Here is a 25,310-nt window from a genome sequence, read left to right as displayed (position 1 = left end):
CGGATAATGGACGACCGCATGCTCTGGTTATGGGCGTTTATGAGGTTATAGGTTAATGCACGTGATCGCAATCCAAGAACGAATTTTCCTGCGGAGTGCGGTCGAGCCCATTCACAGTCCTCCAACTCGTCTTGTCGTAATCTCTCCTCGTCTACCACTCAATTGCCATGGCCAAGGACAAGTCAGAAAAGAAGAAGGAGAAGAAGACCAAGGAGGTCACGGAGACCGTCGAGGAGTCCATCGAGGTCAACGAGGACGTCGACATGGGCGATGCTGAGCTTGTGAAGGTATGTTGCATTCGTTTGAGGGAAGGGCGTATTTAACAGGTCTCGAAGGTCACGAGCAAGGTCAAAAAGGAGAAGGAGGAGATCACCATACCCCTAGAGGATCTCTCTCCCATTGCGCAGCCCCTTGCGCAGAAAAAGTTGCTGAAGAAGCTGCACAAGACTATCAAGAAGGGTGCGCGGTCCTGATCTTCTGCTCTGTTTCCCATGACTTACACGGTCGCCCTCTTAGCCTCAAAACAACGGCAGGTGAAGCGCGGTGTCAAGGAGGTCGTAAAGGCCATCCGGAAGGGAGAGAAGGGGTATGTTGCTCCCACAGCTTGTCTAAATGTTCGCGTCTGAACTTCGGCTTTACAGGCTCCTCATTCTCGCCGCCGACATTACACCCATCGACATCATCTCGCACCTACCGGTCATGGCGGAGGACGCGCAAATCCCCTACGTCTTCGTACCTTCGAAGGAGGAGCTCGGCCACGCGAGCGCGACGAAGCGGCCAACGAGCTGTGTGATGATCTGCCCCGACCAGAAAAAGAAGAAGGCGAAGACTGCAGAGGGGATTGAGGAGAAGGACGAGGACTACCGGGAGATGTACGACGAGAGCTGTAAGGAGGTGCAGCAGCTGGACCAGAAGCTCGTATTCTGAACATCGTCCTGTCCGCGCCGTCTCTCGCATCTAGTGTTGTCGCATCTGTACTTGTGCATTCCTCTCGTTCTATGTACTGTTTTCATAATCGCTATGCATTGCCATAATCCACTGAGCGGCGCGGGCGCGTACGGGGCGCGGGGAGCGCGCTCCCGGCTGCGTGATCGCGCCTGAAATCTCGAATCGAGGCTGCTGTCGCTCAGCCACGTCACGGCAGGCCCTCAATTCGCTGCACCCACCGCCTTCTCACGCCCACCACTTGCCTCTGCCCAACCGCCCCCTGTTCCCCACCCTCCGCCGCCGCCCACGCTCTACCGCAATGGCCCCCAAGTCCAAGCCCGCCGCGACGAACGGCGCCGCCAAAAAGCCCAAGTCCGCGACGCCCTCAGGCACCGCCAGCCCCGCGACCACCACCGTCGAGGTCCCGAAGGAGGAGGCCGTGTATGGCTCCGGGAAGCCTGATAAAGCGCTCTACGACGCGGAACAGAACAAAATCAAGGCCGAGATCGACGCCCTCCAGGTTAAGCTGGTGAGTGCGCTAGTAGCACTCGGCCCCGTGCCCCGAAGTTAATGGCCTTCGCCGGCACAGACCGCAGTGAAGGACAAGATCTCCCTCACGTCCAAGTCTGGCCCTGGTGGTGAGAAGCGGAACGCACTCAAAGCTGAGCTCGACGGCATTCGTGGCCAGCAGTCAACGAACAAGCTCTCGCGGGGCAAGGTCTTCGACCAGCTCAAGGCTCTTCAGGATGGTGTTCAGAAGAAGGTCGGTTACCATACCGTGTCATGTCCACCAACTCTATCTCACATTGAACGTTCCTTAGATTAAGGACCTCAATGCGGCTAGGGCTAAGATTCCGTACAAGACCGTTGCCGAAGTTGACGACCGGATCAGGTAGGCCTCCCATGCTTCAAGCTTTCATGTGGCATGCTCACGCACCTTGCAAGGCAACTGGAGCGGTCCGTCGAGTCCGGTAACCTGAAGCTCGTCGAAGAGAAGCGTGCGCTCCAGGAAATCAGCCAGTGGAAGCGTAGTCGGCGGATAGTCGAGGGCTTCCAGACCGAGCAGGAGACCATCGAGGCCGACCGCGCCAAGGCAGACGAGCTCCGCAAGCAGCTCGACGACCCCGAAGCGAAGGCGATCTCGGAGAGGTACGACACGATCCGCGCGGAGCTCGACGAGCTCAAGAAGGAGAGCGACGACGCGTACGCGAGCCGCAGCAAGCTGCTCGACGAGCGCACCGCGCTGCAGGGCCAGCTCGACGACCTGTACAACCGCAAGCGCGAGTCTGCGCAGCGCTACAAGGATGCGAATGACCGCTTCTACACGAAGCTCAATGAGGACCGTGCGCGGCGCGCAGAGCGGGCACGTGCCGAGCGTGCAGCCCACGAGGAGGAGAAGAAGAAGGAGATCGTGGAGCGTCTGCGCGAGGAGGCAGAGGTCCCCGCGTTCCAGGCGCAGATCGAGGACTGCCAAACGCTCATCGACTCCTTCTCTGGAAAGTCCTCCGGCTCGCTCTCCTCCCAGAAGCCGCTTCACGAGCGTGCGGACGTCGCCGGCGTGCCCAAGCTCGAGCTGCGCAAGGTTGAGGCAGCACTAGAGGGCGTCGTCGTTCGCAAGAAGAAGGGTGAGGACGACGACTCGTACTTCGTCGGCGGCGGTGGCAAGAAGAAGGGTGGAAAGAAGGGTGGCGCGAAGGTCCCCGCGCCAGCAGCGGAAAGCAACGGCGCAGAGCCCGCCGCCGCCACGCCCGGCGGACAATTGCACGTCCCCCTCCCCACGCTCACCGCCCTCCTCACGCTCTCAATACCCCCACCCACTTCGACCACCGACGTTCCCCGAGTCATCGAGGACCTCAAGACGAAGAAGGCGTGGTTCGAGGCCAACCAGGCTCGTGTCACCGCGGAGAACAAGGCGAAAGCGGAGGCCGAGATCCGCAAGCTCGTCGGCAAGTCCGCGGACAACGACAGCGCCCCCGCTCCCTCAGGCGACCTCGCTCCTCCTAATGGCGGCGCGGAGCACCCTGCTGAGCCCGCGCCAACCCCTGCCGCCGCAACACTGCCTTCCACTGGCGTCCCCGTGGAGCCTGTTGACCAAAAGCTAGAAAGTGTGCAGGAAGCAGCAGCAGTCGAGGCGTCATGATAGGGTCTACGGGCGATGGGGATGGGGGTTTGGGGCGATACTCGTTGGACTACTTATTCTGTAATCGTCGTTGCACATTTAGCGTACATTCTCCGCTCGCAATCGCATCCACTCGCGCTCACACCCACGGCCACGCCGCGTCAGTCGGAATCTCGTTAACGCGTTATCGCAATATTTGGGGTCCAGTACAGTTCCCTGGAGGAAAAGGTGGGGGATACATTCGTTCGAACGACAGGGGCAATAGCTACTAGCGAAGGGTAAAGGAGGGAGTACGTACGTCAATACAGCAGCGCAACAAAAGTCAATAATTAGAGACCGAAGAAAGCAGCAACAGACCGGCATTAGGTGGTATATACGTAAGCTAGATGTCCGCACAAGCCCCCACAACGACAATTCGACATAGACGACGACAGCAGCGGCGAGGGCAATAGTCAAGCCCGTCCCGCGTTTCATGACTCGGACTTCACGCTCTCCGCCTCGTGATCGGACTCGCCGCCAGCGGACGGCGGCGTGCCGCTCGTGCTGATCCCGAGGTCCTGCGGCGTGAACGCGGGCACGTCGAACGGGCCCGCGCCATAGTCCGGGAAAGACAGGCCCGAGGTGTGCACGGAGAGGTCGTCCTGCGAGGACGCGCCCTCGAGGTAGTGCAGCGACCCGAACGCGTCCGCCCCAAAGGACGTCGCGGCGGGGTCGAGCGTGCCGCTCGCGAACGAGTCCGCCTGCAGCGCGGCGAGCATGCTCGAGGTCGTCGGCGTGTGCGCCATCGGGGCCGTGGGCCGCACGTCGAGCGTATTCGGGAAGCTCTCCTGCCCCGCCATCGGTGAGAGCGTGAAGAACTGCTGGTGCATCACGGGCTCAACGGACGCGGCGACCGAGTTCGTGGACAGCGCGACGTTCCGGAGCACGTTCAGGGCGATCCAGTCACTGGGGAACACGGCAAGTCAGGATCGGCACACAAGCGTGTGGGAGAGCGGCGACGGGGACTTACTCCAAGAACAGCTTGAGGATCTGGAATGCGCCGAACGCAGGGTCGCTCCGGATAGTCTGTGCGACGCAAGGCATGATCAGCACGGCTGTCCGCCAACGCTTGACAGAAAGGCTCTCTTACGAGGTCGCGCATGACTTGACTGGTGACGTAGCCCCATCGAATTAGCACGCTCCGGGAGCTCATCGTCGTACGTTCCTCGGCACCTCCGCCACGGCCGCCCATGAGGCGTTCGCAGCACTTGTCTGCCCATGCCATGACGTCGCGCACGGGGTCTTGGCTCTTGGAGAGGCCGTCGAGCACTTGAACGAACTCGCCCTCGAGCAGCTGCACGAGGTCCTCGTGGCGGCAATTGCACACGAGCGCGGACTGGTTCCGTACGGACTCGAAGTCGATCTTCGCCCACGACCGCCGCATCTCGAGCAGCTGCTTCTGGTTCGTCAGGACCGTGTTGAGCGCCTGCGTGACCTGGTAGATGTCGAGGAAGCGCACTAAGGCCGCCTGCTCAGCGACCGCCACATGGATGTCAATAGGAGAAGCACGTCACTCACGGACGAGATGCCCGAACCGGGCGCCGAGCTCGACCTTGGGCTCTACGAAGGTGTTTCCATAGGAATCAAGGGCGACAAGCAGGATCTTCTCCATCTTGTCGGCGAGTTGACGCAAGCCCGCGAGAGACGCGGGCGAGATGGGGGAGAGCATCTGGGAGCGCAGCATCTCGAGGATTTCCTGAAACGATTGGTGAGCATCATCCTTCGCTGTCTGCTGCCGGGCGACTCACATCGTACACGATGGCATCCGCCTTGGCCATGAGACCCGCGACCGCCGGGGCGTGCACGACCTCGCGATGGGCGCCGGTGAGGCTTGACCAGAACGAGCGGAGGTGGAGCTCAAACTGGTCGAAGCGGTACCCGCGGATGCTCTCCAGCAACGCATCGAGATGGTCCTGGAACCACTGCCACACCTCGCGCGCGGCGATGCTCTGTGGCGTCGTAGAGTTCGCGCCCACCGCCTCGTCGATCGATGGGAAGTTCGGCAGCTGGCGCACGGAGCCTGCGGAGCTGCCGCCCGCGACGTTCACGGTCTGCACGCTCCCGGACGGTGAGGGGTGCGATGATACTGCAAGTCCCTCCTGGCCGGGGTGCCTCCGAATCGGGGCTTGGGCGGGGAAGGCGTTCGCCGGACGCTGGGTGGCCTGTGCCTGTGAGAGCAGCGTCGCGGCCGTCGGTGTCTTCTCGTCTGCGAAGATGGCCGAAGATTTCGAGCCGCTAGACAGGTTCAGGGAGTTGCGCTTTGATTGCGCGCCCGAACCGGGGCCCTCGGACTCGTCCTCATCGTCCTCGTCTGAGCCGCGGTTTTCCCCGTCACCCGCCATCCGGGCAGCGTTCACAGACTGCTGCGCAGCATTGTTGTTCGACTTCCGAATGTAGTCCTGGAGGAACTCCGCCTCTGCGGATGTCGCAGGTCGGATGCCGCAATCTGTCACGGGTGAAGCAGACCAAGTCAGCGTCAATCAGGCGCTGGCAGAATCATGATCGAAGGATGAGGGCAAAACACGCACAGTGGTACTTGCTGTTCCCTCGGACTCCCAGACGTCTTGTTTTGATTGTAGGGAAACATAGCCTGATCGCCTTTCCGAGCGTGGCGGTATTGATATGTGGGATCCCATACTGATCGCAGACCCGGCGGTAGGAAAAGTACAGACCCTGGCGCGGGACGTTTCCGTCCGGGTACGGAGAGTAGTTTGCCGTCAGCCTGGAACAAACAAGACGAGGGGGAGTTCGAGTGGGTCATGGGAAGGAAAGGAAGAGAGAGGAAAACAAGGATGAGCGCTTAGCGGAGGGGCTCACGATAACAAGAGATGTATGACATACCAGGCTTGCACGAAGATCTGCTTCGCCCTGTCGGACGCACTCGTCGTCGTCGCGGCACGGACATTGGCAGCAAGCTTTTCAAGCGCGTGGTCCGGGCTGAGGTTCATACGGCCAAAGGCATTGCCGTGCATTGACTCCGGGTTGGGGATCATCGTTTGCGGTGAGACGGCGTACATGGGGTGGTACTCGGGCCCTGCGGCTGCGAGGTACATGGAGATGTCCTCGGTCTCCGACGAGGAGGAGTGGACGGACTCGGCGTCGCGGGGGTAGGGGGACGCGGAGACGCGTGCGCGGATGTGGGTCTGGCGGAGGTGGCCCTTGAGGGCGGGGTTCGTGATGTTGTGGTTGGGCGGGGAGTCGGCTGGGGTGGCGAGGTCGAGGGAGTAGGCGGAGGAGAGGGAGACGTCGGAGGTGTTGCGGGCGTGGTCGAAGGAGGTGGTGGTGTGGAAAGAAGCGCGGTAGAGGTCTTCTGCGGACGGGGGGAGGCCGGCCGACGTGCGCAGAACGGGGACGCCCTGGGAAGACTGGGGCCGCGAGCCGGGGGAGTGCGAGGAGGAGGAGGAGACGGAGTTCGAGCGAGAGTGGAGGTGGGCAGACGGGAGGAAGTCAAAGGGGACGTTTGCAGACATCATCTGGAGGTTCACGGCCGCCATGCAGATAAGTAGAGATAGATAGTTCGGGGTCCGTGCTTGCGCTCACGCCAGGGCTAGCAGGGAGTGGTGCGGGTCGAGCAGCGGGCGCGGTGGCGTGTGTGCTGAGCAGAGGGAGGTAAGGACAGTGGACGTGGATTGCAGAGATCCTGGAATGAAGCTGAAGCGGCCCAGCCGTGCGCGAAGTGAAAGAGATGAGGGAGTGGAAGAGAGAAGAGCAGCTGGGAGAACAGCTAAAGGTGCGAACGGAGGGCTCGCCAGAGGGGTGTAAAAAGGGCGTCGAGGCACGGCAGAGGATGATGCCCTGGGAGATGAGCTGATGCTATCGCCTTGGCCTCGGAGAGGAGTGTTGGACGGAGAAGGCGAAGCGCAGGAGAGGCAGACCCCGAGACCTCTGTCGCTGCGCGGTATAAACAAACAAGGAGGAGAATATACGGTCGCCCGACACGGCGGAAGGAGTGGAAAGTTCAGATGGCAAGAAATGCGGATGGACAACGTTGTCGGTGGTCAAGGCAACTCGAGGGAGACCCAGCGCAGACGCCCCTCCCAGACGCCCTGCCTCCTCCCCGGCCCCGGCCCCCCCACGGCCCCAGCGTTCCTGGCCTCCTCCGCGCTCCCACAGCCCGCCCTCCGCACACGCTCCGATCTCATCACTCTGATCCGCCGCAGGAACACACCACGCTGTTCATCCACCATCTGTCGCACCGCTACATACAACTCGCGACCTACGTCGCCTCGTCCGCCCCCATGTACATGAACCGCCGGAACCGCTGCCGCAGCTGCTTCGCCTTCGACCGTCCCAGCCGCTGCCCCAGCGCCGTCCACGACGGTATCGTCAGGTCCTCCAGCCCGTACGGCGCGAACTTCTTCGACTTTCCGATCGTGCTGTTCCGAAGCAGGCGCGGCAGGTGTCGCCGCGGGATCGGATGCCAGAACTTGGCTCCCTTCTTCTCCTTCCCCTTGCCCTCGCTTGCCTCTGCGCTGTCACTCGCTGGCTCGGCCGTGTCAGTGGCGTCCGCGGCCCCCTCCGCTTCGGGTGGGTGCAGCGCCGCGACCGGGAACGTCAGGTACTCGAGTTTGAATTTCGGCGGATGCCTCTCGTCGGCGCCGTCCATTCCGCGCAGCGTATACTGCGGCAGGATCGAATATATCAGCCAAATCCGGGCGGTGCCCGCACCCACACCACACAGATGCGCCTCCACCGAAACACACACCTGAGCATAGCCGAGGGGCGTCCAGAGCCTATTCGTGCGTGAGGGCGATTCGGCGTTCGAGTGCCACGGCTGCTCGAGGTTGCACCGCCAGGTATTCTCGTACGCCTTCTCCGCGCACAGCGCGCCGACGCGCGACTTCAGCGACGCAGACGACCCCCCTGGTTGCCCCGTCGCGTTCCCGAGCTGCCCGGCCGTGTACAGCGAGCCCGTGGTGTTGTACGCGTAGATGCGGAACGAGGGCAGGTACGTCGGGACCACCGAAGGCGCGACGTTGACTACTGCATAGTTGTCATGGTTCAGGCCCTGCGCACCTGGGAGGTCGGCAAACTCCTGCAGCAACAGCTTGTATAGCTCCTTCTTGCTGTGCTTCAGCGTGGAGGGCGCGTCGCCTGCCGCGAGTGACGTGTCGCGACTTCGCGAGTCATTGCCTAGCTGCTCTGCATCCACGAGAAAAAACTGTGGCGACGCTCAGCAAGCCGGGATCTTCGAGAACAGTTCGCATCGTACTTACGTGATCCATGTTCATATGCTGTACGCCGGCACCGCTTCCAGATGAGTGTGGCTCGGAGGGTGAAGCGTCGCGGAACTCACCCCATAGACGTGCCCCAGAATAGTGTCCTGGTACCGGAGGGAAAGCTCGAGGTATCGAACGTACTAATCGAAGTCAGCGTTGCGCCCTTCATTACGCTGTCGCGAGCCGAAACACACTAACGCATTCAGAGTAGAAGTTGCGGGAGGAGGGCGGGACGTGGCCGGACAGCCAAACCTACGGATAACGTCAATTATGCAGCAGCCAATCGGAGGGCGCGTCGGACCTGCATCCCCCGCTCGCGGAACATCTGCAGCTGCACGTCGAGCCAGTCGAGTTGGAGGTTCCCGGGGTCTTGTGGTTCGGACCGCGCACATCCTCCCACAGCTGCCCGGTCGCCATGGCGATGGCTCGTCAATAACGGAGAACTGGTCCATTACGGCGGTAGAAGCGCACCTGTGTTTGAATCGTAGAAGTACATAGTGTTCAGGCTGATGACCGCCACCGAGTCTGGGATCACCTCCACGGAGAAGTAGCCGCCACGTTGGAACACCTGATACGACGGAAACGGCACAAAGGCCCGCCATATCCTGGAAGGTCTCGCCATGAGAATATACTTGGACGGGGCTGCCGCGCGGCACTCACGAGGTGAACTCGGCGGTTATACTGTTTGGACCTGACACACGTGAGCTCCGTATTCCTACTAGAAGTCGGAGGACTGCTCTCACCTGGTAGCATGATATTCTACAGGCCGCGTCCACGCGCATTTAGCCCCAGGATGTCTCTTCCGTGTTACTCGGTGTACTCACATGTGCTGTGAACAAGCAAAAAAGTCAATGTAGCGCGCGCAGACGAAAATGGGTGGACCTACGCCATACATCGTTATTGCCTGTGAGAGCGCACCCACGCTGTTAGCAGACGCAATATGGAGGAACTTCCGCGCAGAAGGAGACGCGCACCTATGCTCGGCACGACAGGGATGCCTTTGCGGACGAAGACGTGTTCCATTTTCTTCGCCATGGCGCGGTTGAGGTCGTATATCTCCGCCGTGGTACGCGGATGCCGACGGTCGTTGTCATGTCTGGCGGGGGCCCGTCAGACAGCGCACCGCGGTTCCCTGCTCACGAATGTTCACGGTACCTCGCACTATCTCCTGTCCCTACGCGACAGGCGTAAGCAATCGAAGCACACCAAGGCGGAGGACTTCACCGCCCGAGGGTAAGTAGGACATTTACATATCACGAAGTCTATTTCGTCCGCCCATTCTCTATCTAGAAAGTCCAAGGTGTGGTTCGTGAGCGAGAACGGCGCATCGCAGTCGCTGTAAGAAGTCGTCAGCGTGACCCCGTTTGCAAAGTCCCAATCTGTCTTGTTTTTCCTCGCGGCGCCTTTGACCTAATCGAGCTACTTCACAGCGCGCGTTCTTGCAAGAACTGGTGACATCCACAGCGAAGCCGAATGAGCTGCACGCAAGGTGTGGGCAACCCAGACGTGCGTGAGCCAGAACCTCATTCTTTGGCTGGATTTGACAGCAGCTGGGATTAACCCGAGAGCCAGCTCCCTGGCCTTCAGGCAAGGATCGGCATGGGTGCGTTCCTGCGAACCGAGAATTCCATGCGAGTCCTTCGCAACCCGCGCGCTCGCTGGTGAAGCTTCCAACCAAGCACTTTCGGAATGCGCTGATCCCGACCCGACCTGAGGTCATTTGGGGTGTGATCCACGTCTGAGTCACGGCAAACAAAGGCCAAAACCGACATGCCACTATAGCCATGCGATAGCCAAAACAGGCGTTAAACTATCGCATCCTCTTCAGCCTTTTATTCAGGCTATACCCCGACTATAGCGCCTGGGGGCTTCCGCATCTTGCCTGCCGTGTCTTACACAATGTGTAGGACAGCCCAAGACGGTAATGCAGCCCATTCAAAGACTGCATTACAGCCCTTATGACCGTCCACTCCCTGCATAATACAAACAGACGCGGCAAGGAAGCTTAAGACAGCTGGGGATTATTGCTGCACCACCACCAATTGCACGCGCACCTGAACGGCAAGCCGTAGTAGCCTGCGACTCTCTTCCCCTCCTTGGGCTTTCCGCGGTGGCACGCCTTCTTCTCGGACGAATCGACGCGATAGTACGGGTCCGGGTGGATGTCTGTGATGTGCAGAAAGCGACCCTGGAGCTTGCGCCGTGGTTCTGGACGGATGCGCGAGCGGACCACAGTCAGACGACCTGCCCTGCAGGCGAGCACGCGACCCAGCGATAGCGGTAGCGACGTACTGGCAGCGTGTATCTCCGGAGATACCTCGAAGGGCGTTTGCGCGGGTATTGACACGCTTTCGCGTACACAGACCAGCAGAACGAGGAGGAGGGCCTTGAGCTCTAGCATGGCGGCGGCGGACAAGAGAGTTCAAGGAGCGCCTGGCGAGAGAGCGATTAACCTGAGCGGTACACAAAAGGAAAGCTGTAGAGTAGCTCTAATTGGGGACCATGATGGGCAGAGGCAGCAGGCGATGCGGGGTTTGCAGGGGTGCGCACGTTCGTCGTCGGAGTCCGCTGTATGAGACTCCACACGGTCTGTCCAAGAAAGCGCGGGCGCACATCCTTCTCGGCGAGTCCCGAAGACGTCACGCTTCCCCTTCTCGCTTAGCTCAGGGTCCAGTCGCGTCGACGCGTCTCGCGTACGACGCGCATATACCCACCCTATGGCTTAAAACGAACCAAGTACTGAAAGCCCTTGAGAGACGAAAGTGCCATTGAACAATGAGACTAGCGCTATATATCCGACTGTACTCGGATATCGTTCGATACGGACCCTAGCGGACTCACATTGGGCCGGTTTGGTGTGTTTGAACCACATCGTATCATTTCTTGGGCGACGCACGTAGCCGAGGCAGATATGGCAAGAAAATGTGCAAATAGCATTACAAGTAGAGTCGCGGCAAAGTCTCATGTACATATACAGATTACACACCGAGCCGGCGTAGTGTACTCGTTCGAGTTGCGGATGATGGTACAGTTGCAGGACAGAACAGCAAGGAAGAATCACAAAGCAGGGACAACAACAGACCAGGCGCGCCCAAACGCACTACTTGATCCTGATAGAACGCGTGGACGACCCCAGCTTAGGGGAGCGCGTCTCCTGCCGCGGGGCGTGCATCGCGAGGAGGAAGGAGGCGTTGTCGTTCTCCTTGAGCACCTTGTTGATGGACAGTTCAACGAGGTGACACATCTGATATCAAGGATAGGTCAGATAGACTGGCGGAGATAGCATGGGGGTGGAACTCACCCTGACATAGCCGCCTCGCTCGAGCGCGGAACGCGACTTCGCCACTGTGTTGTGGATGCCGTCGTACGCGTATCTCCGGCTGCGATATCACGGGCATGAGTAAGTGGCGCACAGCGGCGGAAGAGCGTAGTACGTACAGGACGCCCTCCAGGTCGACAAACGAGCGCGGCACCAGGTACAGATCCCGACCGCTGAGATATCTTTGGAACGCCTGGTAGGTGGCGCATGCGGCGGTAACGGTCTCGTCGAGGCTCGGGTGATCCTGGTCCCAGGTGAACCAGTTTTCGCTGCAGGACGCGGACGACTTAGTGGACGAACAATGCCTCTTCCAGAGAGCGGACGTACGTGAGGCGTGTATGGGCCTGTGCTTCAGCGCTCTGGGGTGCGAAGAGGCGGTCCATCATTGGGAGGGTTGACTGGAGTGGGAGGTGGTATACGAGAAGGGGGCGACGGGAGAAGGGGCGATGGTTGGAGTGGGAGTGGTTGAGGAGTGGTCTCGTCGAGGTGAGCCTTTATGGACCCGCAGGAAGGTTGCTAATATAAGTTATGACAAAGGCGGCGTCTGTCGGAGAGAGCCTGAGCGCAGTGAGAGAGCGGTGCGAGGACAAACGTGAAGATTGGGTTTGGGATGAGTTGGTTGAGAGAAGAGTCATTCTCAGCCACTCGCCAAGAATTGTTATATAGGTAGCCTTCGCACGTTCGTGCCGATGAGATTCATCTCATCCGCTTACATCCGCTCCATTTGCTCCGCCACCCTTTCTCGGGCGATTCTATTGTCCGCACTAGTCTCAAAGCTCCCCGGTCGTTCGAACGCACAATGCCTGGTACTGTCTGGTATAAGCGTAAATTTTATACACACAAAAAGTGTGCTACACTGACTTTTTTGCGGCCAAGTCTTGTTATCGGCCGACAGATGGTACGAGATGGCGTGGGAGATCGCCCAGCCAGGGAGGCTGTGATTGGCGGACCACTCTTATCGCTAGTCGGACATTGGCGCCGCGGAGTCCGCCGATGGAGTCTTAGCGGGGATAAGCGCTCGTAAGCGGGGATGTAATGGGAAATGACAGCTCCTTGCGGGCCCGCTTCTGGGCGAAGCGAGCGGGACGCCCGTGCGGGGCGGCTCTTGTCCAACGACCGCGACTCCTTGGCTCACCGTCGCCATCGTCGCAAGTGTTCCCAGAACTGTTCGCAGCCCTTGGCTCTCTCAACCCGATCCTGTTGGTTCACTTTGACTGCGCAACGCGTTCTTGGCAGACATATCCGCCGCGCTTCTCCCATCCCCGATACTCGCCAAGTTCACAGCCCAACTACAACTCAACCGTTCGGTCTGCCACGCCTGTCTGCTCCGGACGAGACTTCCGTCATCGCAGCCTTCTGCGACGCTCGGGGAACCCTCTTTCTCAGGAAACCCGGTCCACAGCAACCACCTTCACAGACTACCCCTTACCACCTGACACGGACCTTAACACGAAATGGCACTCTACACCCCAAGTTCCCCGGAGTCCGCACGGGTGTCCACCTTCAGGGCGCGCATTAACGCCGCCCATGGCCTATCGCTAAGTACCTACCACGAACTGTACAAGTGGTCTACCGAAAACATCGACCTGTTCTGGAGCGCGGTTTGGGATGATACAGGGATCGTCGGCCACAAGGGCGGTCACGTCGTGGACCGCGAAGCGCAGCCCCCTGAGAACCCTGCATGGTTCACGGAGGCGCAAGTGAATTATGCTGAGAACATGCTGAGGTGCCGCTCGCCCGACAAGACCGCACTCGTACAGGCCAGTATGTTCTCGTTCCTACTACACACGTTCGTTTAAGCTCGCGGATGCCTGACCTTCCCTCAGTCGAGCCGGAGCCGAACCACCCCAATCCCGAGTTCCGTCGGGTCTCGTACGCGGAGCTCTACGCGCTCGTATCGGACATCGTGTCGGCCTTCCTCGCGCACGGATTGAAGCCGGGAGATCGCGTCGCGTCATACTCATCCAACTGTATTGTACGTACCTGCACAACCATGCTTCTAACGCCTATGTGGCTTCGTTAGCTATCGTATACAGGAAACCTATCGGACCGCGCAGTCTATTCTTGCAAACTCTGCAAATCACCGCGCTCGCCCGTACCTTGGAGTCATTACTGACGTACCTTTGCAGGAGAACGTTGCAGCATGTCTCGCCTGCGCCGCTATCGGTAGGTATAGTCTATCATTGGACTCTGACACGTTTGAACATGACTCCGCACAGGTTGCATCTGGGTCAGCGCCGCCGCTGACTTTGGCGCTGAGGGTGTGTTCGAGAGGTGGGTCTATGCACTGCGGCTCGTGCGTTGCGGCTCGTGCGTTCACTTACGTCCCGAGCTCAACAGGCTGGAGCAAGTCCAACCGCGCATAATCATCTCCGTCGATGCTGTGGTGTTCGTCTCATCTTCTCGTCTGCTTGGCTGTCTCGATTGACAAGCCTCAACAGATACAATGCCAAGGTTCACGCACATCTGCCCAAGCTCAGAACTCTCCTGGCCAAGCTGTCAGACAGGGCTCAGCTTCGCCCCGAGGTCGTGATCATCCGACACCCGTTCGACGCCAGCCGTCGCGAGGACTGGGATCCGAGCTGGATCGACTGGACGGACCTCGCAGCCGAGGGCCAAGCGAAGAAGCTAGGCCGTACAGCTGACGGCGAGATAGAGTGGCGGCGCCTCGACTTCAACTGGCCGCTGTGGATACTGTTTAGCTCGGGGACCACAGGTGCGTCCCGTGCTCTATCCTGAGGCTTCCTACGAACCTCCCGGGATCCGTCCCGCACTGTGTGAAGGTCGACCGAAGTAAGGTTAGTTCCCCATTTCGAGAGGAGGGTGCTCACATTTGGTGCAGACCGATCGTCCACCGCGCTGGTGGGATGCTGATACAGGCGAAGAAAGAATTCGTTATATGCGCCGACCTGCAGCCAGATGACGTGTTCTTCTACTATACCACCACGTTAGCGGAGTTATTTCTGCTCACTGCGGCTTCTACTCATGCGTCGGCCATGCAGAGGGTGGATGATGTGGAACTTCCTTGTTAGCGGGCTAACCATAGGCTGCACGGTCGTCTTATACGACGGCAGCCCGCTGCACGACCCTGCCTACCTGTGGCGCCTCGTGGACGAGCTAGGAATAACGATCTTCGGAACGAGCGCGAAGTACATCGATCAGCTGGCGGTACGTTTCCCATGAGCCCTGCAGCGCTGTTCATTAACCTTGTCTGCGCTGTATTGCTGCGTGACTGACTGCGTGCTTCTCTGCAGAAAGTGTATAAACCTGCGGCGCACCACAGACTGTCAACTCTCCGGCACATTTACTCCACAGGCTCGCCCCTGGCGCCCCACCTGTTCGACTTCGTGTACGAACACATCCGCCGCGACGTCCTTCTCGGGTCCATAACCGGTAGGCGGTTCTATATACAGACGGATTCGACGTGCACCAGCTGACCGGCACAGGGGGCACGGACATTTGCTCGCTCTTCGCGGGGATGTGCTCGGCGCTGCCCGTGTTCCGCGGCGAAATCCAGTGTCGGCTGCTCGGGATGGCCGTCGAAGCGTTCACGCCTACTGGTGCCGCGGCGGGGGCAGACGAGCCGGGAGAACTTGTCTGCCTGAAGCCGTTCCCGTGCATGCCGGCGGGCTTCTGGCCGCTTGCAGGGTACGGGAGTTCCGAGGCGGTGGAAGCCGCGTCGAAGCGCTACCAGGACGCGTACTTCTCCGAGTTCAAGGGCGTCTGGTGTAAGTAATGCTGGAGTTCGCGCGATGCGGCGGCTGAGCTGACGGGCGGCAGACCACGGCGACCACATCATCATCACGCACTCGCAGGCAGGGAACGGTGGTGGACTGATTATGCTTGGGCGGAGCGACGGTGTTCTGTGCGTGACCTCCCAGCTCTCCGGATATGCGCGCGCTCTCACCTCCCTTCCCCGCGCGCCTCGCCCTGGATGTCGACCGTAACGCTCGTCGGACACGCCCATCAGGAATCCTGGAGGGGTGCGCTTCGGGTCAGCTGAGATATACGACGTGATCGAGCACTGTTTCCCGCCCGCCACCACGCACGCGGCGCACACCATCGTTGACTGCCTCGTCGTGGGGCAGAGCATCGCGCACGGGTCGGACGAACGCGTGGTGTTGTTCGTGAAGCTCCTCGAAGGACAGGTGCTCACGGCCGAGCTGCAGGCGCGGATCAAGGCCGAAGTGCGGGCGCGACGGAGCGCGCGCCATGTCCCCGCTCGGGTAAGCACAATGGCTGTCTCTAGGCGCTGAGCGATATCTCGCAACTGCGCGCATCTTCACGGCTGCGCGCGCGCATGGGCCAGTGGTGGTGGGGAGCCCTGGCCGTGGATCGCGCGCCGCGAAGCCCTGCAACGTTGTTCGGTCGTGGCCGCGGCTGAGCGTGCTGTGCAGATCCTGCAGGTCGACGACGTACCGTACACGGTGAACATGAAGCGCGTGGAAGTGCCTGTGAAAAAGGTAAGTCGGCGTGGTGGGTCGTGGGCGAGCCGGGGGCTCGGCGGGGAAACGTGGACGCTGAGGGGACCGGGTGACCAGATCATCAACGGCGCGCCGCTGAGCAGCGTTAATCCGGCGACCCTGCGAAACCCAGAATGCCTGGCGGCGTATGAGGCGATTGGGGTGCGGCTGCGGGGAGAAGTCGCTTGAGAAGGTGTTGCTGTAGGGTGTGATATCTGGATGGATATATGTGCTACGGGTAGGAACGAACAGCGGCCGAGGGTGCCATTGAATCAATGTCGCGGTATCCCATATGCCGATAGCTGCGACAGTAGCGGGAGAAGTGGCTGCACGCAGCATCGGACATTGCACGAAGACGAGGGAGGAGGCCGGGATGCGGGGATGTGCCCCGCTCCGAGAAGAGGACACCGGGCCGATCGATCTGGACCTGCTTGCTGTGCTGATGGGGCTGCCACATATGGGAGGATGCGGGCGCCTGTGCGATATTGACTTTGGAGTGGCTGCCTCGAGGCGTCGGGTTTTCCATCACGCACCCTTCCTTTGCAGACCTTCGGACACAAACAATGGGAAAATTTGGGGCCCGCGCATCCCTAAAGGTCGCGGCCTCCCCTCCGTGCCTTGCTCCGAGCCTCCAGCTTCTGGTCGTCTCCCCCCCTCCCGCCCGACACGACCACAGCAGGCCCCCGCCTCGGCCGCTCACGTTCACGAGCACCCCGACGACGGACGACACGACCGGACACGCTGCGTGACATAGGCCACGGACACTGCACGCACACGCACGCCATCACGCGCACGCCCGCTTACGCTCTCAAAGCGTCGCCGCCCCGAAGCCTCGTTGCTTTCATCGCACACCGCTTTGCCCGGCAGCACCCTGTCTAAGCACCCATCGCCATGTCCCCTTCAAATACCAGAGAGCAGAGCAGGACCCGGGGCCAGTCTCGATCCCGTTCCAACAACGACAAGCCCTCCAAGTCTTCCGCTAGCCGGTCTTGCTTTACTTCTCTTCTGCCCCGCATGCCTCCCGTCTTCAACATCATCAGGGCGGGTGTGTACTGTGAGTACTCCACCCTTACGCTCCAGCGAGACACCACTGATGCAGGCTCCACGACGTAGTGGCGGTTCTGGTGTGGACCATCGTTTGCTTAGCCATCGCGGCGCACTTCCAGAGCATCTTGGTGTCCTCTGACCTCAGTGAGTAATCATCTCGGTGCTGTGGTACAGCAAAGCCTGACTGCAGCTGCAGCTCGTTTCGTGCCCTTCGCTATCTTCGTTTGTGCTGCGAGCCTTCTCATCTTTATTGCACTGTACGTTAACGTCAAATCCATCTACCCGAACGCAATGCTGATGATAGCACAGTCTCGCTTTCGGACTATGGAGGGAAAGGAACCCCATATCCACGCGGGTTGAGCTGGGATGTCTCGGTCTCGCCGGCACTCTGTGGCTAGGTGAGTTCCTGTCTCGTTTTGGCGTCCGGCGGCGTTCCTGACATCGGGATATTTACAGCGCTCGGCGCATTCGTCGCTTCCTCCGACTCGGAGATGGCAGACGTGGAGTGTTTCTCCTCTGCTGACACGGACAGCGAGCCCATCGAACTGCCCGGATGTGAGTGTTCCTGTCCGTCTTTGCTCCGGCGCACTGTTGACACGCCTCGCCCTAGTCAACACGGAGACCTACCACGCTCAATACCATGTCCTGGAGGCCTTCTCCTTCTTCAACATGATTCTTAGTGCGTTTTCATCTCCCTTGAACCTTATTGTGCGCTTCGCTGACAGGGACGATCCACAGTTTTTGGTTTCCTTCTCTTATTATTGGTGCTCGCCATTCGCCAGAGCCGTGCCGGATCGAAACACGTCTGGGTTCAGCCGGTGTCTATGATCGCCTGGTTCGGCCCGGCGGGTCGCCCCCAGGGCAAGCTTCCCGCGCCCGTCACCCAACGCTCGCGCTCGCAGTCCAGGCGGCCCACCATGGCCGAGAAGCCCCGTACCCGCTCGCAGTCCCGCCCCGCCGACGTGCGCCGCAACGACTCCCAGCGCGCGCTCCTCCGCGACGACTCGTACCGCACCATGGACTCCCATCGTACCGGCCGCAGCGACCTCAAGCGCGAGGACTCCAGCCGTACCGTCGTCGGTGTCCCTGAGCTCCGGAGGGAGGACTCCCGCCGTAATGCCGGTCGCCCTGACCTACGCCGTGATGCTTCGAGCCGCACGACCCCTGGCGCGGACGTCCGTCGTGGGGACTCTAGGCGCACGGATCCTGGTGCGGACGTGCGCCGCGGCGACTCGCGGCGGACGGACCCCGGCTTGCGGCGGGACGACTCGCGTCGGACGAACCCTGGAGAGCCGCGGCGGCTGCCGCAGCGCACCGGGGAGCCGACGCGCAACGAGACGGCGACGCATGTATATTGGATGCCGTACAACCGGCCTGAGGAGGCGCATGTGCGCGACACTCAGCAGACACGACCGCCCGCGCGCGACAACAGGTTGGGTTCCACACCCCGGCGGTGATACGGGACTTGGGGCGCACGGGCGATGATTATTATTTACGACATTATAGACAAGACGGCGTCTGGGCCGCACGCACAACACACTGATGTATCTGCTTAGGGCTCTTCACGTTGTACCACTACATATCAGGCATATATCGGGATGTATTACATTGGAATTCACGAGGTGTGCATAAGGCTGCGTAAGGGGGCGGGGAGTGCACGCTGCACGGTGAGACAGTGCGAAGGCGTCGGTGGGAGTCGGTGGCCGACGGAAGTTTGGGGTGTGTATCCGGGGCAGGGATGTCGGTGGAACAACACGAGGATGCCTGCAGGCAGGGGCGCAGTCGACCGAATCAGACGGCGCCCTGGGCGCGGAGGAGGGCGGAGAGCGGAGCGCGGTCGGACATCAGGAGACGCGGGCACGTGTATGGCGCGTCTGGGTCACGTGCGCGAGGGAAATGAACACCCGTCGCCTGCGCTGCCCGACCTCGCGGCTTTGCACTCGACGCGGTACGTCACTTTGAGCAGACTTCTCCCAGCGCTGCTCGCCCGATCCGAGTCTCCCCTCTGCCCTCTCCTGTACATCCTCCTCCACGATCTTACGACCCGCCGACGACTGTGGACATCTCGCTTGCTCCTGCACTCCGCTCATCGCGATACCTCACTCTAGTCCAACGCCCCACAACTACGCACTAGGTCCGCATTTCATCCGGATGCCCACTCCCTCGGAGGTCTCCACGATGACCGCGCTGACGCACAGAAACATACAGGATGACGCAGCTCTTCAGAGCGATGCGCCTCTACGGCCATGGTGAGCACCTCAATCTTCCCAGGGCATCTACTCCGCAACCCGGGGGCTGATCACGCCTCTAGTCGCGCTGCTCCTCCTCACGGCTACCGTGCTGGGTATCGCAGCCTACTGGGCGAGCATTTTCTTGCCCAACATACGACGTGCGTACTGCTGCAAGTTAACGTTGTCTCCATGCTCATACTGTCTGCTCTTAGATGACTTCTCGATTTTCTCCCTCATTGTTCCTGCGTTGACCATTGTACTATTACTGGTCGGGTACGTGGTTGCACAAACGTCGCAGAGATATCGTCTCACCACGTTCACCCGTAGACTTCAATGGTCGACCCCTCGGACAGAGGCGGTCTTCCTCTTCGTCCTCGGCGTGCTCTGGCTCGGTATGTCAATCAAACTTTCTGGTGTGCTAAAACCATAACACGAAATCTTTCTCGCAGCTGAGGCGGCCTGGACCACGTACGCGAATCTCCTCCTCATGCAACTACAAATGCTCACCCTACATCCTCACACAGCGATATCATCGGAAACCAGCAATGCGACGCGCTCACTACCCAGACCGTCCCCACCAGAAGCGGGAGCCGTGAGTCCGAGTCCACGCCCGCGTGCCCCCGAGTTAATGTTTCGCAGTTTCCGCAAAGAGCTGGTGCTACGAGATGCGTGTCGTACAGGCTTTCTCATGGATGATCTTCTGCCTCTGTGCGTGCCCGCCACACCTCCCCTCTTTCCCCTGCCGCCCGCTGATGTCCCCCCTCCCGGGCTTCCCTAGACGCAATCTTCCTCTGGATCCTGATCTCGCTCACCACGCGCGCCAAGGCGCTCGGACGCCCCTTCGCATGGGGCGAGCCCATCATCGAGCTGCCCTGGTTCGGCCAGTGGCCGGGGTACCCCGAGGGCGGCCAGTTCCAACAGGGCATGATGTACCCGCAGCAGTACGGGTACCCGGGCATGGGCATGCAGCCGATGGGCGCGTACGGCCCGCAGATGGCGCCTGGGTATGTCGTCCAGCAGACCCCTGGTCACTCGGTAGTGATTCAGCCCGGGATGAACGGGCAGCCCCCGACTGTGACCCAGATCCCCGGCACGGTCTCCTCCATGTGAGGAGGCGCCCCTACGGACGGCGGCGGATGGGACAACAATGCTCTATCTTCACGACTACCCATCCACAAATTCAAAAACGGACATGAAATTACGAAGAGAAGGGGAGAAGCTGGTGCTTCGGAGCGTGCTGCTCTGGACGGGAAGGGGGCCGACGGTGAGGCGCTTGCGATGCGCATGGCCGACACGTTGTTCTACTGTACATACTTGCTCACTGCTACGATTATCGAAATGGAGGTCTCTTTGTCTATCACGGAGCTCTGCGTGCGCAAATCAGCCAGGACGCCGTACCTCGACACGCGGCTGCAGGACGGAAGCGGGCGCATGTGCGCATGATTCAATGTTGCAGCTCCCTCACCCCAGATGCGTTCGCCGTCGCAGCCTTCGCTAGCGTTCGTTACGTCTGTGCGGCCCCTAGGTACGGACGTCTGTGTTCCTGCGCTCGCATCGCCCGCGCGCTATGATCAGCACGTTCGCGGGCAGGTTGAATGCGCCGCGCGATCGCAGAAACCGCGTGGGGTGCACATCCCCGCGCCAGGCGCAGAACGCGTGTACTCCGCGCGGGCGATTCCAGAGGGCGGTATGTAGACTGCGCAGCGATTGCACTGGCAATGACTCCACACCGAGAGCACACCAGACATCTCGCAGCAAGTCTGATACACCGCATACCCTTGGGAATCCTTGCACGAACAACCCAAGAATCACTACCAATACGTATACCATCAGCATTTTGGATCGGAATGCCGCGCCTTTTTGAAGGTCGGGAACGTCGCGCAGGGGCGTATGGTGCGTATAGTCGCTGATGATTATGACCTCAACGAGAGTGCGGTCGGTTCTAACGGCCTGGCTGTGGTCTTTCGCAGCGCTGGGGGCGGCAGTAATTGCGCATCTCGCGATGCGGCTCGTACCGCACTCGACGCGTGAGTGCTCCTTGCGGCCGTAGTAAAGGGTTGGGGGCGTGTACCGACCTGGAGGCTTACAGAGGTGTTCAGCCTGATGCAAACGTCGGTGGCCATTCTCGCCATCGCCTCGCTCGGCCTGATGTGAGTGGTCGTTTCCTTTGTGGGACATGGTGCTCACCATACGCAAATATATCTGGGCAGGGTCGTGACGCACCACAGGAGACATGGCGAGCTCCTTACGCATACGCAGGAGGAGGCGGTCCTGCTCGTCGCCTTCGGACTGATGTGGTTCGGTACGTCACTTCCGTCCGTGCAGATCAGTATAGAGCTCACCGACCATGCAATGGTGCAGCGTTGTTGATTGGATGGCGCGCGCTACAGCGCGGCTCGGACTCCGGGGTAGGCACAGGAGGTGAGCTTTCGCGCGCGTCGCAAGCAGGACGCGGTCGTAACACGGCCCATCAAGGCGTCGGAGGAAGGCCGTACCCGTGCTCGAGCGATTCTGTGTACTGTGTGGTGGAAGAGTGGACGTACTGGTAAGACTGTATCGACATAATGGGCCTGCTGTATTCTCGAACGCGACCCCGCTGAGCGCGGGTAGCACTGTATTCTATTGGACGAATGGTCGGTCAGGGATCCCCCTCAAACGTTGCTTGGGCCAGAGAAGCAGCTGCATCGTCGAATGATTCGCCGCGGTGCATGCTTCGCGGCCGGATGCAGAGCCCTTATGGTCATACCGTCCTTCAGCGCAAATCCGGTTAGCAGGCGAAGGGCAGCTGATTGAGTCGCGCGTCGAAGATCCCACCAGGGACTGCCACCGCGCGCAACGCACTAGGATGCCTGCAATAGGCCATGAGACTCAGAGGGAGAGCCGAGACACGCGTACGAGAGCGGGGGGTCAAGAGGCACCGGCGGGCGGTCGTCAGCAGGCGATTGAGCGAGAGTTGTGCCATTGCGGCCGATATCGATGGTGCCCCCGCGCGCGGTGTGAGAGACGACGTCCGGGTGGCCTCGCCGTCGTGCACTTCGCGGGAAACACGACCCTAAACGCGTCCGTCGCGCAACCCGGCCGGTCCAGAGATGGGTAAACAGGCGCGGCACCTCGCAAGGTTAGGCTCGTGCCGTGCGCACGGTTCTGCCGTTACGTTAAGTTCACGAGGTTGCAGAGAGAGCCAGACCCATCAGCAGCAGTAGACAATGTGCACCCAGTGGGAGGAGGCGGCGATGGCGAACAGGACGGAGAACATGGTAGAAGGGAGGAGGGACCGGGACGCAGCACCGCGCCGAGCGAGTCGGGCAGGTTCCGGCGCTGAGGCGTATCGGGCGGGACAGCTGTAGTCACCGTCACTGCTTCACCTCCTCCCTTCACCCTCTCCGTTCCCTCTCCCGCCCCTCTTCTCTCGTCGTCCTCATCCTCCGCTACGCTCTCCACCTCTGCCTCGCTCTCCCACTAAGATCTGACCTCTACACAACAACGCACTCCTCCCTCTACCAGACATCATGATAAGTAGTCTGAATGTCCTCGGACGACGGTGCAGTCCCGGCTAACATGCGTCTCGGGACTTTACAGCTCACCCAGCAAACGTCGTATCGAGACAGACGTTATGAAGCTGTACGTCTTCGTACTTCCCCATCTGTGGGATCTCCTCCGCCCCCAGAGATGCTAACGGTGGCGCTCCCTCGATAGACTTATGTCGGACTATGAGGTCAACCTCGTGAACGATAGCATGCAGGAGTTCTATGTCCGTTTCTATGGTCCCACAGAGAGTGAGTGAACCCTGTTCATCTCGTATGCCCGTGTCCTGACCGAATGCGCGTAACTCCGACCCACGCCCGCCTCTGCCACTGCGTTTCTATCGGGTCGCACGATGACCTCCGGAATTGCCGCATTCGCAGCCCCGTTCGCCGGCGGGGTGTGGAAGATCCACGTCGAGCTCCCGGACCAGTACCCGTTCAAGTCGCCCAGCATCGGCTTCATGAACAAGATCTTCCACCCGAACATCGACGAGCTGTGCGTCCTGCGCTTCTATCCACCCCTGTTCTTCTCCCGCTCACATCCATTCGCACAGAAGCGGTTCCGTGTGCTTGGACGTGATCAACCAGACGTGGTCGCCCATGTTCGGTGCGTCCTCCCGCTTCTGCCTGGGCGCCCCCGGGTGCACGCTGACCGCACCGTCCCGCCCGCGCAGACATGATCAACATATTTGAAGTGTTCCTCCCGCAGCTGCTGCGCTACCCGAACCCGAACGACCCGCTGAACGGCGAGGCAGCGGCGCTGCTCATGCGCCATCCGAAGGAGTACGACGCGAAGGTGAAGGAGTACGTGCAGCGGTTCGCGACGAAGGAGGCCGCGGACGCTGCCGTCGACAATGACGACGAGGACGAAGACGAGGAGATGAGCGACATCGGGAGCATCAGCGACGACGACGCGGAGCACATGCAGTCGTGAGCGGCCTGCGCTACCGCCCCTCCTTTCCCCGTTCCCTCTCTCGTACTCTCACTCCGGATCAGACGCCGCCACCCGGTCTCGCTCTCACCTCGCATACCTTTCCTCGCTCATGACCCACTTGTAATGTGTGCCATTGCTGGCGCTGTCTGTACTTGATGTCGTTGTAACACCACTTCTCGTTGTCCGTCTCCTCGGTTGCCTCGTCCTGGAATCATCATTGTATTCATTGTAGATCACGCCTTCCTCTCTCCAATCTGAACACACGGTGCAACTGTTCGATACAGTATTCAGAGACTTCTGTCCACCCCTGTTTTCCGGCTGCTCCAGCTCCGAAATCGCGGTGTGCCCTGTGGCGCTGAGGTGTGCGTAGCTCGACCTCGAGAGCATAGTATGCGCGGATGCCGCAGAGGGTGATCTAGTCCAAGCACGGAAGGGGAGCTGGACGATGCCGACTGCCGGACGCTGCATGCGAATGGGCTTCACGCCAGGTTTGCTGAGCTTAGCTCGGGGCCGGCGTTGAAGGATTGGTGGTAGGCGGCAGCGGATTAGACTGCACGAGGTCGCTAACTTTCTTCTGCGCCTCAAGTGCGGACTGTACGGACACAAGGTTAGTTGAGCATGTGCAGAAGCGGGTGGCGCCGCCACGACGGACCTTCATCAGGCCGTCTATGTGAGTCTTGACACTGTCCATGGTGGCGGCTTTCGTCTTGCTCTCCTTCAAGAGCGCTTCTTTCGCCTTTATGAGCTCTTTACGCTTCTGATCCAACCTGGAGGAATATGAGCCGGTGGGAAATGAGCCGGGATTAGGAGTGGCGCACCTCTGCCGCTCTGAGAGCTCAAAACTGAGACGGTTGAGCATGAGCTGATGCTCGTCCGCGAGGACTCCGTCCGTCCGCGCCTCCTCAGGCGCAATCTGCTTGAATTCCTCGAGTGCATGGAATGGGATGTCCTGGTATATAGACCTGTACGACGCGATTAGTGTAAGGCTCCGCGCGCGCACAATTTCACAAGTACAAGGACGCACGCGAACTGACGGCACTTCTCTATCTCGCGTTCGAGGTGGCGCTTTTCGTAGAGCAGGTTCTGCAGCCCGAGATAGGTCTGGTCCATCTCGTGGCGCGCGTCGGCCGTGGCCTGCTTGTGTGCGCGGGTAGCATGGTTGGCGGCGCGGTTGAGAGCCTTAAGCCGGGCGAAGAGGGCGCCTGCGCGGATCTGGACCTGGGAGGGGTCGTGGTTGAGGAAGCCGGAGGAGACGAGGTCGCGCAGGGCGTCGAGCTCGGAGTCGGGGGCCGTGGGGAGGAGGAGGTCGTCGTCGTGTGTGGGAGCCATGGGCAGGGTCATGTGCGTCGCTGCTGAGAGCAGCGGGCGCTGGGAAGAGACGTGCATCGGCCATAGTCCGGTCGGCGAGCGTGGCCGTGGGAGAGGGGCGGGCAGCCAATGGGCGGGGGCCGGGCGGGCGGACCGGGGGGAATCAGAGGTTGCATCATC

General features: G+C 60.5%; 9 protein-coding genes across 9 annotated transcripts; 6 read left to right on the top strand and 3 right to left on the bottom strand.

Annotated features, from left to right (window-relative positions):
• The first annotated feature begins 130 nt into the window (after positions 1-130).
• TRAVEDRAFT_27371 (RNA-binding protein) lies at positions 131-1,034 on the top strand. Its single transcript, XM_008036658.1, has 4 exons — positions 131-287; positions 336-459; positions 517-586; positions 642-1,034. Exons 1-4 carry the CDS (start codon positions 168-170, stop codon positions 925-927), a joined length of 600 nt encoding a protein of 199 aa, XP_008034849.1. The 5' UTR covers positions 131-167; the 3' UTR covers positions 928-1,034.
• Positions 1,035-1,149: 115 nt separating this feature from the next.
• Positions 1,150-3,186, top strand: TRAVEDRAFT_70168 (uncharacterized protein). The gene is made up of 4 exons (XM_008037517.1): positions 1,150-1,456; positions 1,517-1,690; positions 1,749-1,819; positions 1,873-3,186. Exons 1-4 carry the CDS (start codon positions 1,247-1,249, stop codon positions 3,065-3,067), a joined length of 1,650 nt encoding a protein of 549 aa, XP_008035708.1. The 5' UTR covers positions 1,150-1,246; the 3' UTR covers positions 3,068-3,186.
• A 35-nt stretch (positions 3,187-3,221) lies between these two features.
• Positions 3,222-7,072, bottom strand: TRAVEDRAFT_70167 (uncharacterized protein). The gene is made up of 7 exons (XM_008037516.1): positions 5,927-7,072; positions 5,614-5,807; positions 4,834-5,531; positions 4,604-4,781; positions 4,176-4,543; positions 4,056-4,111; positions 3,222-3,991 (listed from the first exon to the last, which is right to left on the bottom strand). The coding sequence occupies exons 1-7, from the start codon at positions 6,577-6,579 to the stop codon at positions 3,517-3,519; spliced, it is 2,622 nt and encodes an 873-aa protein (XP_008035707.1). The 5' UTR covers positions 6,580-7,072; the 3' UTR covers positions 3,222-3,516.
• A 175-nt stretch (positions 7,073-7,247) lies between these two features.
• On the bottom strand, positions 7,248-10,774 carry TRAVEDRAFT_27370 (endopolyphosphatase). Its single transcript, XM_008036657.1, has 16 exons — positions 10,597-10,774; positions 10,359-10,512; positions 9,555-9,640; positions 9,460-9,478; positions 9,279-9,400; positions 9,191-9,208; positions 9,156-9,160; positions 9,048-9,063; positions 8,965-8,995; positions 8,776-8,909; positions 8,606-8,706; positions 8,503-8,556; positions 8,382-8,444; positions 8,302-8,319; positions 7,791-8,246; positions 7,248-7,706 (listed from the first exon to the last, which is right to left on the bottom strand). Exons 1-16 carry the CDS (start codon positions 10,703-10,705, stop codon positions 7,302-7,304), a joined length of 1,791 nt encoding a protein of 596 aa, XP_008034848.1. The 5' UTR covers positions 10,706-10,774; the 3' UTR covers positions 7,248-7,301.
• A 446-nt stretch (positions 10,775-11,220) lies between these two features.
• On the bottom strand, positions 11,221-12,077 carry TRAVEDRAFT_70165 (uncharacterized protein). The gene is made up of 4 exons (XM_008037515.1): positions 11,951-12,077; positions 11,743-11,892; positions 11,606-11,684; positions 11,221-11,548 (listed from the first exon to the last, which is right to left on the bottom strand). Exons 1-4 carry the CDS (start codon positions 12,007-12,009, stop codon positions 11,405-11,407), a joined length of 432 nt encoding a protein of 143 aa, XP_008035706.1. The 5' UTR covers positions 12,010-12,077; the 3' UTR covers positions 11,221-11,404.
• Positions 12,078-12,730: 653 nt separating this feature from the next.
• On the top strand, positions 12,731-16,472 carry TRAVEDRAFT_57085 (acetoacyl-CoA synthetase). The gene is made up of 15 exons (XM_008037006.1): positions 12,731-13,387; positions 13,450-13,598; positions 13,753-13,789; positions 13,843-13,897; positions 13,964-14,011; positions 14,065-14,339; positions 14,407-14,416; positions 14,466-14,570; positions 14,626-14,791; positions 14,878-15,016; positions 15,070-15,351; positions 15,404-15,488; positions 15,594-15,849; positions 16,021-16,086; positions 16,165-16,472. Exons 1-15 carry the CDS (start codon positions 13,078-13,080, stop codon positions 16,273-16,275), a joined length of 2,094 nt encoding a protein of 697 aa, XP_008035197.1. The 5' UTR covers positions 12,731-13,077; the 3' UTR covers positions 16,276-16,472.
• A 237-nt stretch (positions 16,473-16,709) lies between these two features.
• TRAVEDRAFT_144144 (uncharacterized protein) lies at positions 16,710-18,755 on the top strand. Its single transcript, XM_008037514.1, has 7 exons — positions 16,710-17,140; positions 17,200-17,277; positions 17,330-17,390; positions 17,443-17,531; positions 17,590-17,688; positions 17,744-17,812; positions 17,872-18,755. Exons 1-7 carry the CDS (start codon positions 16,978-16,980, stop codon positions 18,588-18,590), a joined length of 1,278 nt encoding a protein of 425 aa, XP_008035705.1. The 5' UTR covers positions 16,710-16,977; the 3' UTR covers positions 18,591-18,755.
• A 330-nt stretch (positions 18,756-19,085) lies between these two features.
• TRAVEDRAFT_27363 (uncharacterized protein) lies at positions 19,086-20,723 on the top strand. The gene is made up of 9 exons (XM_008036656.1): positions 19,086-19,267; positions 19,342-19,382; positions 19,445-19,522; positions 19,577-19,637; positions 19,692-19,756; positions 19,814-19,832; positions 19,889-19,956; positions 20,004-20,072; positions 20,143-20,723. The coding sequence occupies exons 2-9, from the start codon at positions 19,343-19,345 to the stop codon at positions 20,472-20,474; spliced, it is 732 nt and encodes a 243-aa protein (XP_008034847.1). The 5' UTR covers positions 19,086-19,267; position 19,342; the 3' UTR covers positions 20,475-20,723.
• Positions 20,724-22,756: 2,033 nt separating this feature from the next.
• Positions 22,757-25,031, top strand: TRAVEDRAFT_27362 (E2 ubiquitin-conjugating protein UBC8). The gene is made up of 9 exons (XM_008036655.1): positions 22,757-22,876; positions 22,942-22,985; positions 23,061-23,140; positions 23,270-23,384; positions 23,443-23,495; positions 23,563-24,416; positions 24,477-24,589; positions 24,641-24,784; positions 24,847-25,031. Exons 1-6 carry the CDS (start codon positions 22,874-22,876, stop codon positions 23,820-23,822), a joined length of 555 nt encoding a protein of 184 aa, XP_008034846.1. The 5' UTR covers positions 22,757-22,873; the 3' UTR covers positions 23,823-24,416; positions 24,477-24,589; positions 24,641-24,784; positions 24,847-25,031.
• The last annotated feature ends 279 nt before the right edge of the window (positions 25,032-25,310 follow it).

Source organism: Trametes versicolor (genome assembly GCF_000271585.1).
Source record: "Trametes versicolor FP-101664 SS1 unplaced genomic scaffold TRAVEscaffold_3, whole genome shotgun sequence".
NCBI lineage: Eukaryota > Fungi > Basidiomycota > Agaricomycetes > Polyporales > Polyporaceae > Trametes > Trametes versicolor.
The sequence above is the reverse complement of the archived record's forward strand: the minus strand, read 5'-3'. Positions and strand labels throughout refer to the sequence as shown.

Excerpts from the sequence above, each read along its gene's own strand:
- TRAVEDRAFT_27363 (XM_008036656.1), top strand. The coding sequence starts at position 19,343 with ATGACGCAGCTCTTCAGAGCGATGCGCCTCTACGGCCATG. Across the intron at positions 19,638-19,691 it reads ATTGTACTATTACTGGTCGG|ACTTCAATGGTCGACCCCTC; the intron begins GTACGTGGTTGC and ends GTTCACCCGTAG. Across the intron at positions 20,073-20,142 it reads ATGGATGATCTTCTGCCTCT|ACGCAATCTTCCTCTGGATC; the intron begins GTGCGTGCCCGC and ends GGGCTTCCCTAG.
- TRAVEDRAFT_57085 (XM_008037006.1), top strand. The coding sequence starts at position 13,078 with ATGGCACTCTACACCCCAAGTTCCCCGGAGTCCGCACGGGTGTCCACC. Across the intron at positions 15,017-15,069 it reads CCTTCTCGGGTCCATAACCG|GGGGCACGGACATTTGCTCG; the intron begins GTAGGCGGTTCT and ends TGACCGGCACAG. Across the intron at positions 16,087-16,164 it reads TGGAAGTGCCTGTGAAAAAG|ATCATCAACGGCGCGCCGCT; the intron begins GTAAGTCGGCGT and ends CCGGGTGACCAG.
- TRAVEDRAFT_70165 (XM_008037515.1), bottom strand. The coding sequence starts at position 12,009 with ATGATGGACCGCCTCTTCGCACCCCAGAGCGCTGAAGCACAGGCCCAT. Across the intron at positions 11,893-11,950 it reads CAGGCCCATACACGCCTCAC|CGAAAACTGGTTCACCTGGG; the intron begins GTACGTCCGCTC and ends CGCGTCCTGCAG. Across the intron at positions 11,685-11,742 it reads GTCGACCTGGAGGGCGTCCT|CCGGAGATACGCGTACGACG; the intron begins GTACGTACTACG and ends GTGATATCGCAG.
- TRAVEDRAFT_70168 (XM_008037517.1), top strand. The coding sequence starts at position 1,247 with ATGGCCCCCAAGTCCAAGCCCGCCGCGACGAACGGCGCCGCCAAAAAG. Across the intron at positions 1,457-1,516 it reads ACGCCCTCCAGGTTAAGCTG|ACCGCAGTGAAGGACAAGAT; the intron begins GTGAGTGCGCTA and ends TCGCCGGCACAG. Across the intron at positions 1,691-1,748 it reads AGGATGGTGTTCAGAAGAAG|ATTAAGGACCTCAATGCGGC; the intron begins GTCGGTTACCAT and ends AACGTTCCTTAG.
- TRAVEDRAFT_144144 (XM_008037514.1), top strand. The coding sequence starts at position 16,978 with ATGTCCCCTTCAAATACCAGAGAGCAGAGCAGGACCCGGGGCCAGTCT. Across the intron at positions 17,689-17,743 it reads GCCCATCGAACTGCCCGGAT|TCAACACGGAGACCTACCAC; the intron begins GTGAGTGTTCCT and ends GCCTCGCCCTAG. Across the intron at positions 17,813-17,871 it reads CTTCTTCAACATGATTCTTA|TTTTTGGTTTCCTTCTCTTA; the intron begins GTGCGTTTTCAT and ends GACGATCCACAG.
- TRAVEDRAFT_27370 (XM_008036657.1), bottom strand. The coding sequence starts at position 10,705 with ATGCTAGAGCTCAAGGCCCTCCTCCTCGTTCTGCTGGTCTGTGTACGC. Across the intron at positions 10,513-10,596 it reads TCCGGAGATACACGCTGCCA|AACCACGGCGCAAGCTCCAG; the intron begins GTACGTCGCTAC and ends GCATCCGTCCAG. Across the intron at positions 8,557-8,605 it reads TCCGCGAGCGGGGGATGCAG|GTTTGGCTGTCCGGCCACGT; the intron begins GTCCGACGCGCC and ends CGTTATCCGTAG.
- TRAVEDRAFT_70167 (XM_008037516.1), bottom strand. The coding sequence starts at position 6,579 with ATGGCGGCCGTGAACCTCCAGATGATGTCTGCAAACGTCCCCTTTGAC. Across the intron at positions 5,532-5,613 it reads AGGGAACAGCAAGTACCACT|ATTGCGGCATCCGACCTGCG; the intron begins GTGCGTGTTTTG and ends CACCCGTGACAG. Across the intron at positions 4,112-4,175 it reads GTCAAGTCATGCGCGACCTC|ACTATCCGGAGCGACCCTGC; the intron begins GTAAGAGAGCCT and ends TGCGTCGCACAG.
- TRAVEDRAFT_27362 (XM_008036655.1), top strand. Across the intron at positions 22,986-23,060 it reads GAGACAGACGTTATGAAGCT|ACTTATGTCGGACTATGAGG; the intron begins GTACGTCTTCGT and ends CTCCCTCGATAG. Across the intron at positions 23,385-23,442 it reads CACCCGAACATCGACGAGCT|AAGCGGTTCCGTGTGCTTGG; the intron begins GTGCGTCCTGCG and ends CCATTCGCACAG.
- TRAVEDRAFT_27371 (XM_008036658.1), top strand. The coding sequence starts at position 168 with ATGGCCAAGGACAAGTCAGAAAAGAAGAAGGAGAAGAAGACCAAGGAG. Across the intron at positions 288-335 it reads GCGATGCTGAGCTTGTGAAG|GTCACGAGCAAGGTCAAAAA; the intron begins GTATGTTGCATT and ends CAGGTCTCGAAG. Across the intron at positions 460-516 it reads GCACAAGACTATCAAGAAGG|CCTCAAAACAACGGCAGGTG; the intron begins GTGCGCGGTCCT and ends TCGCCCTCTTAG.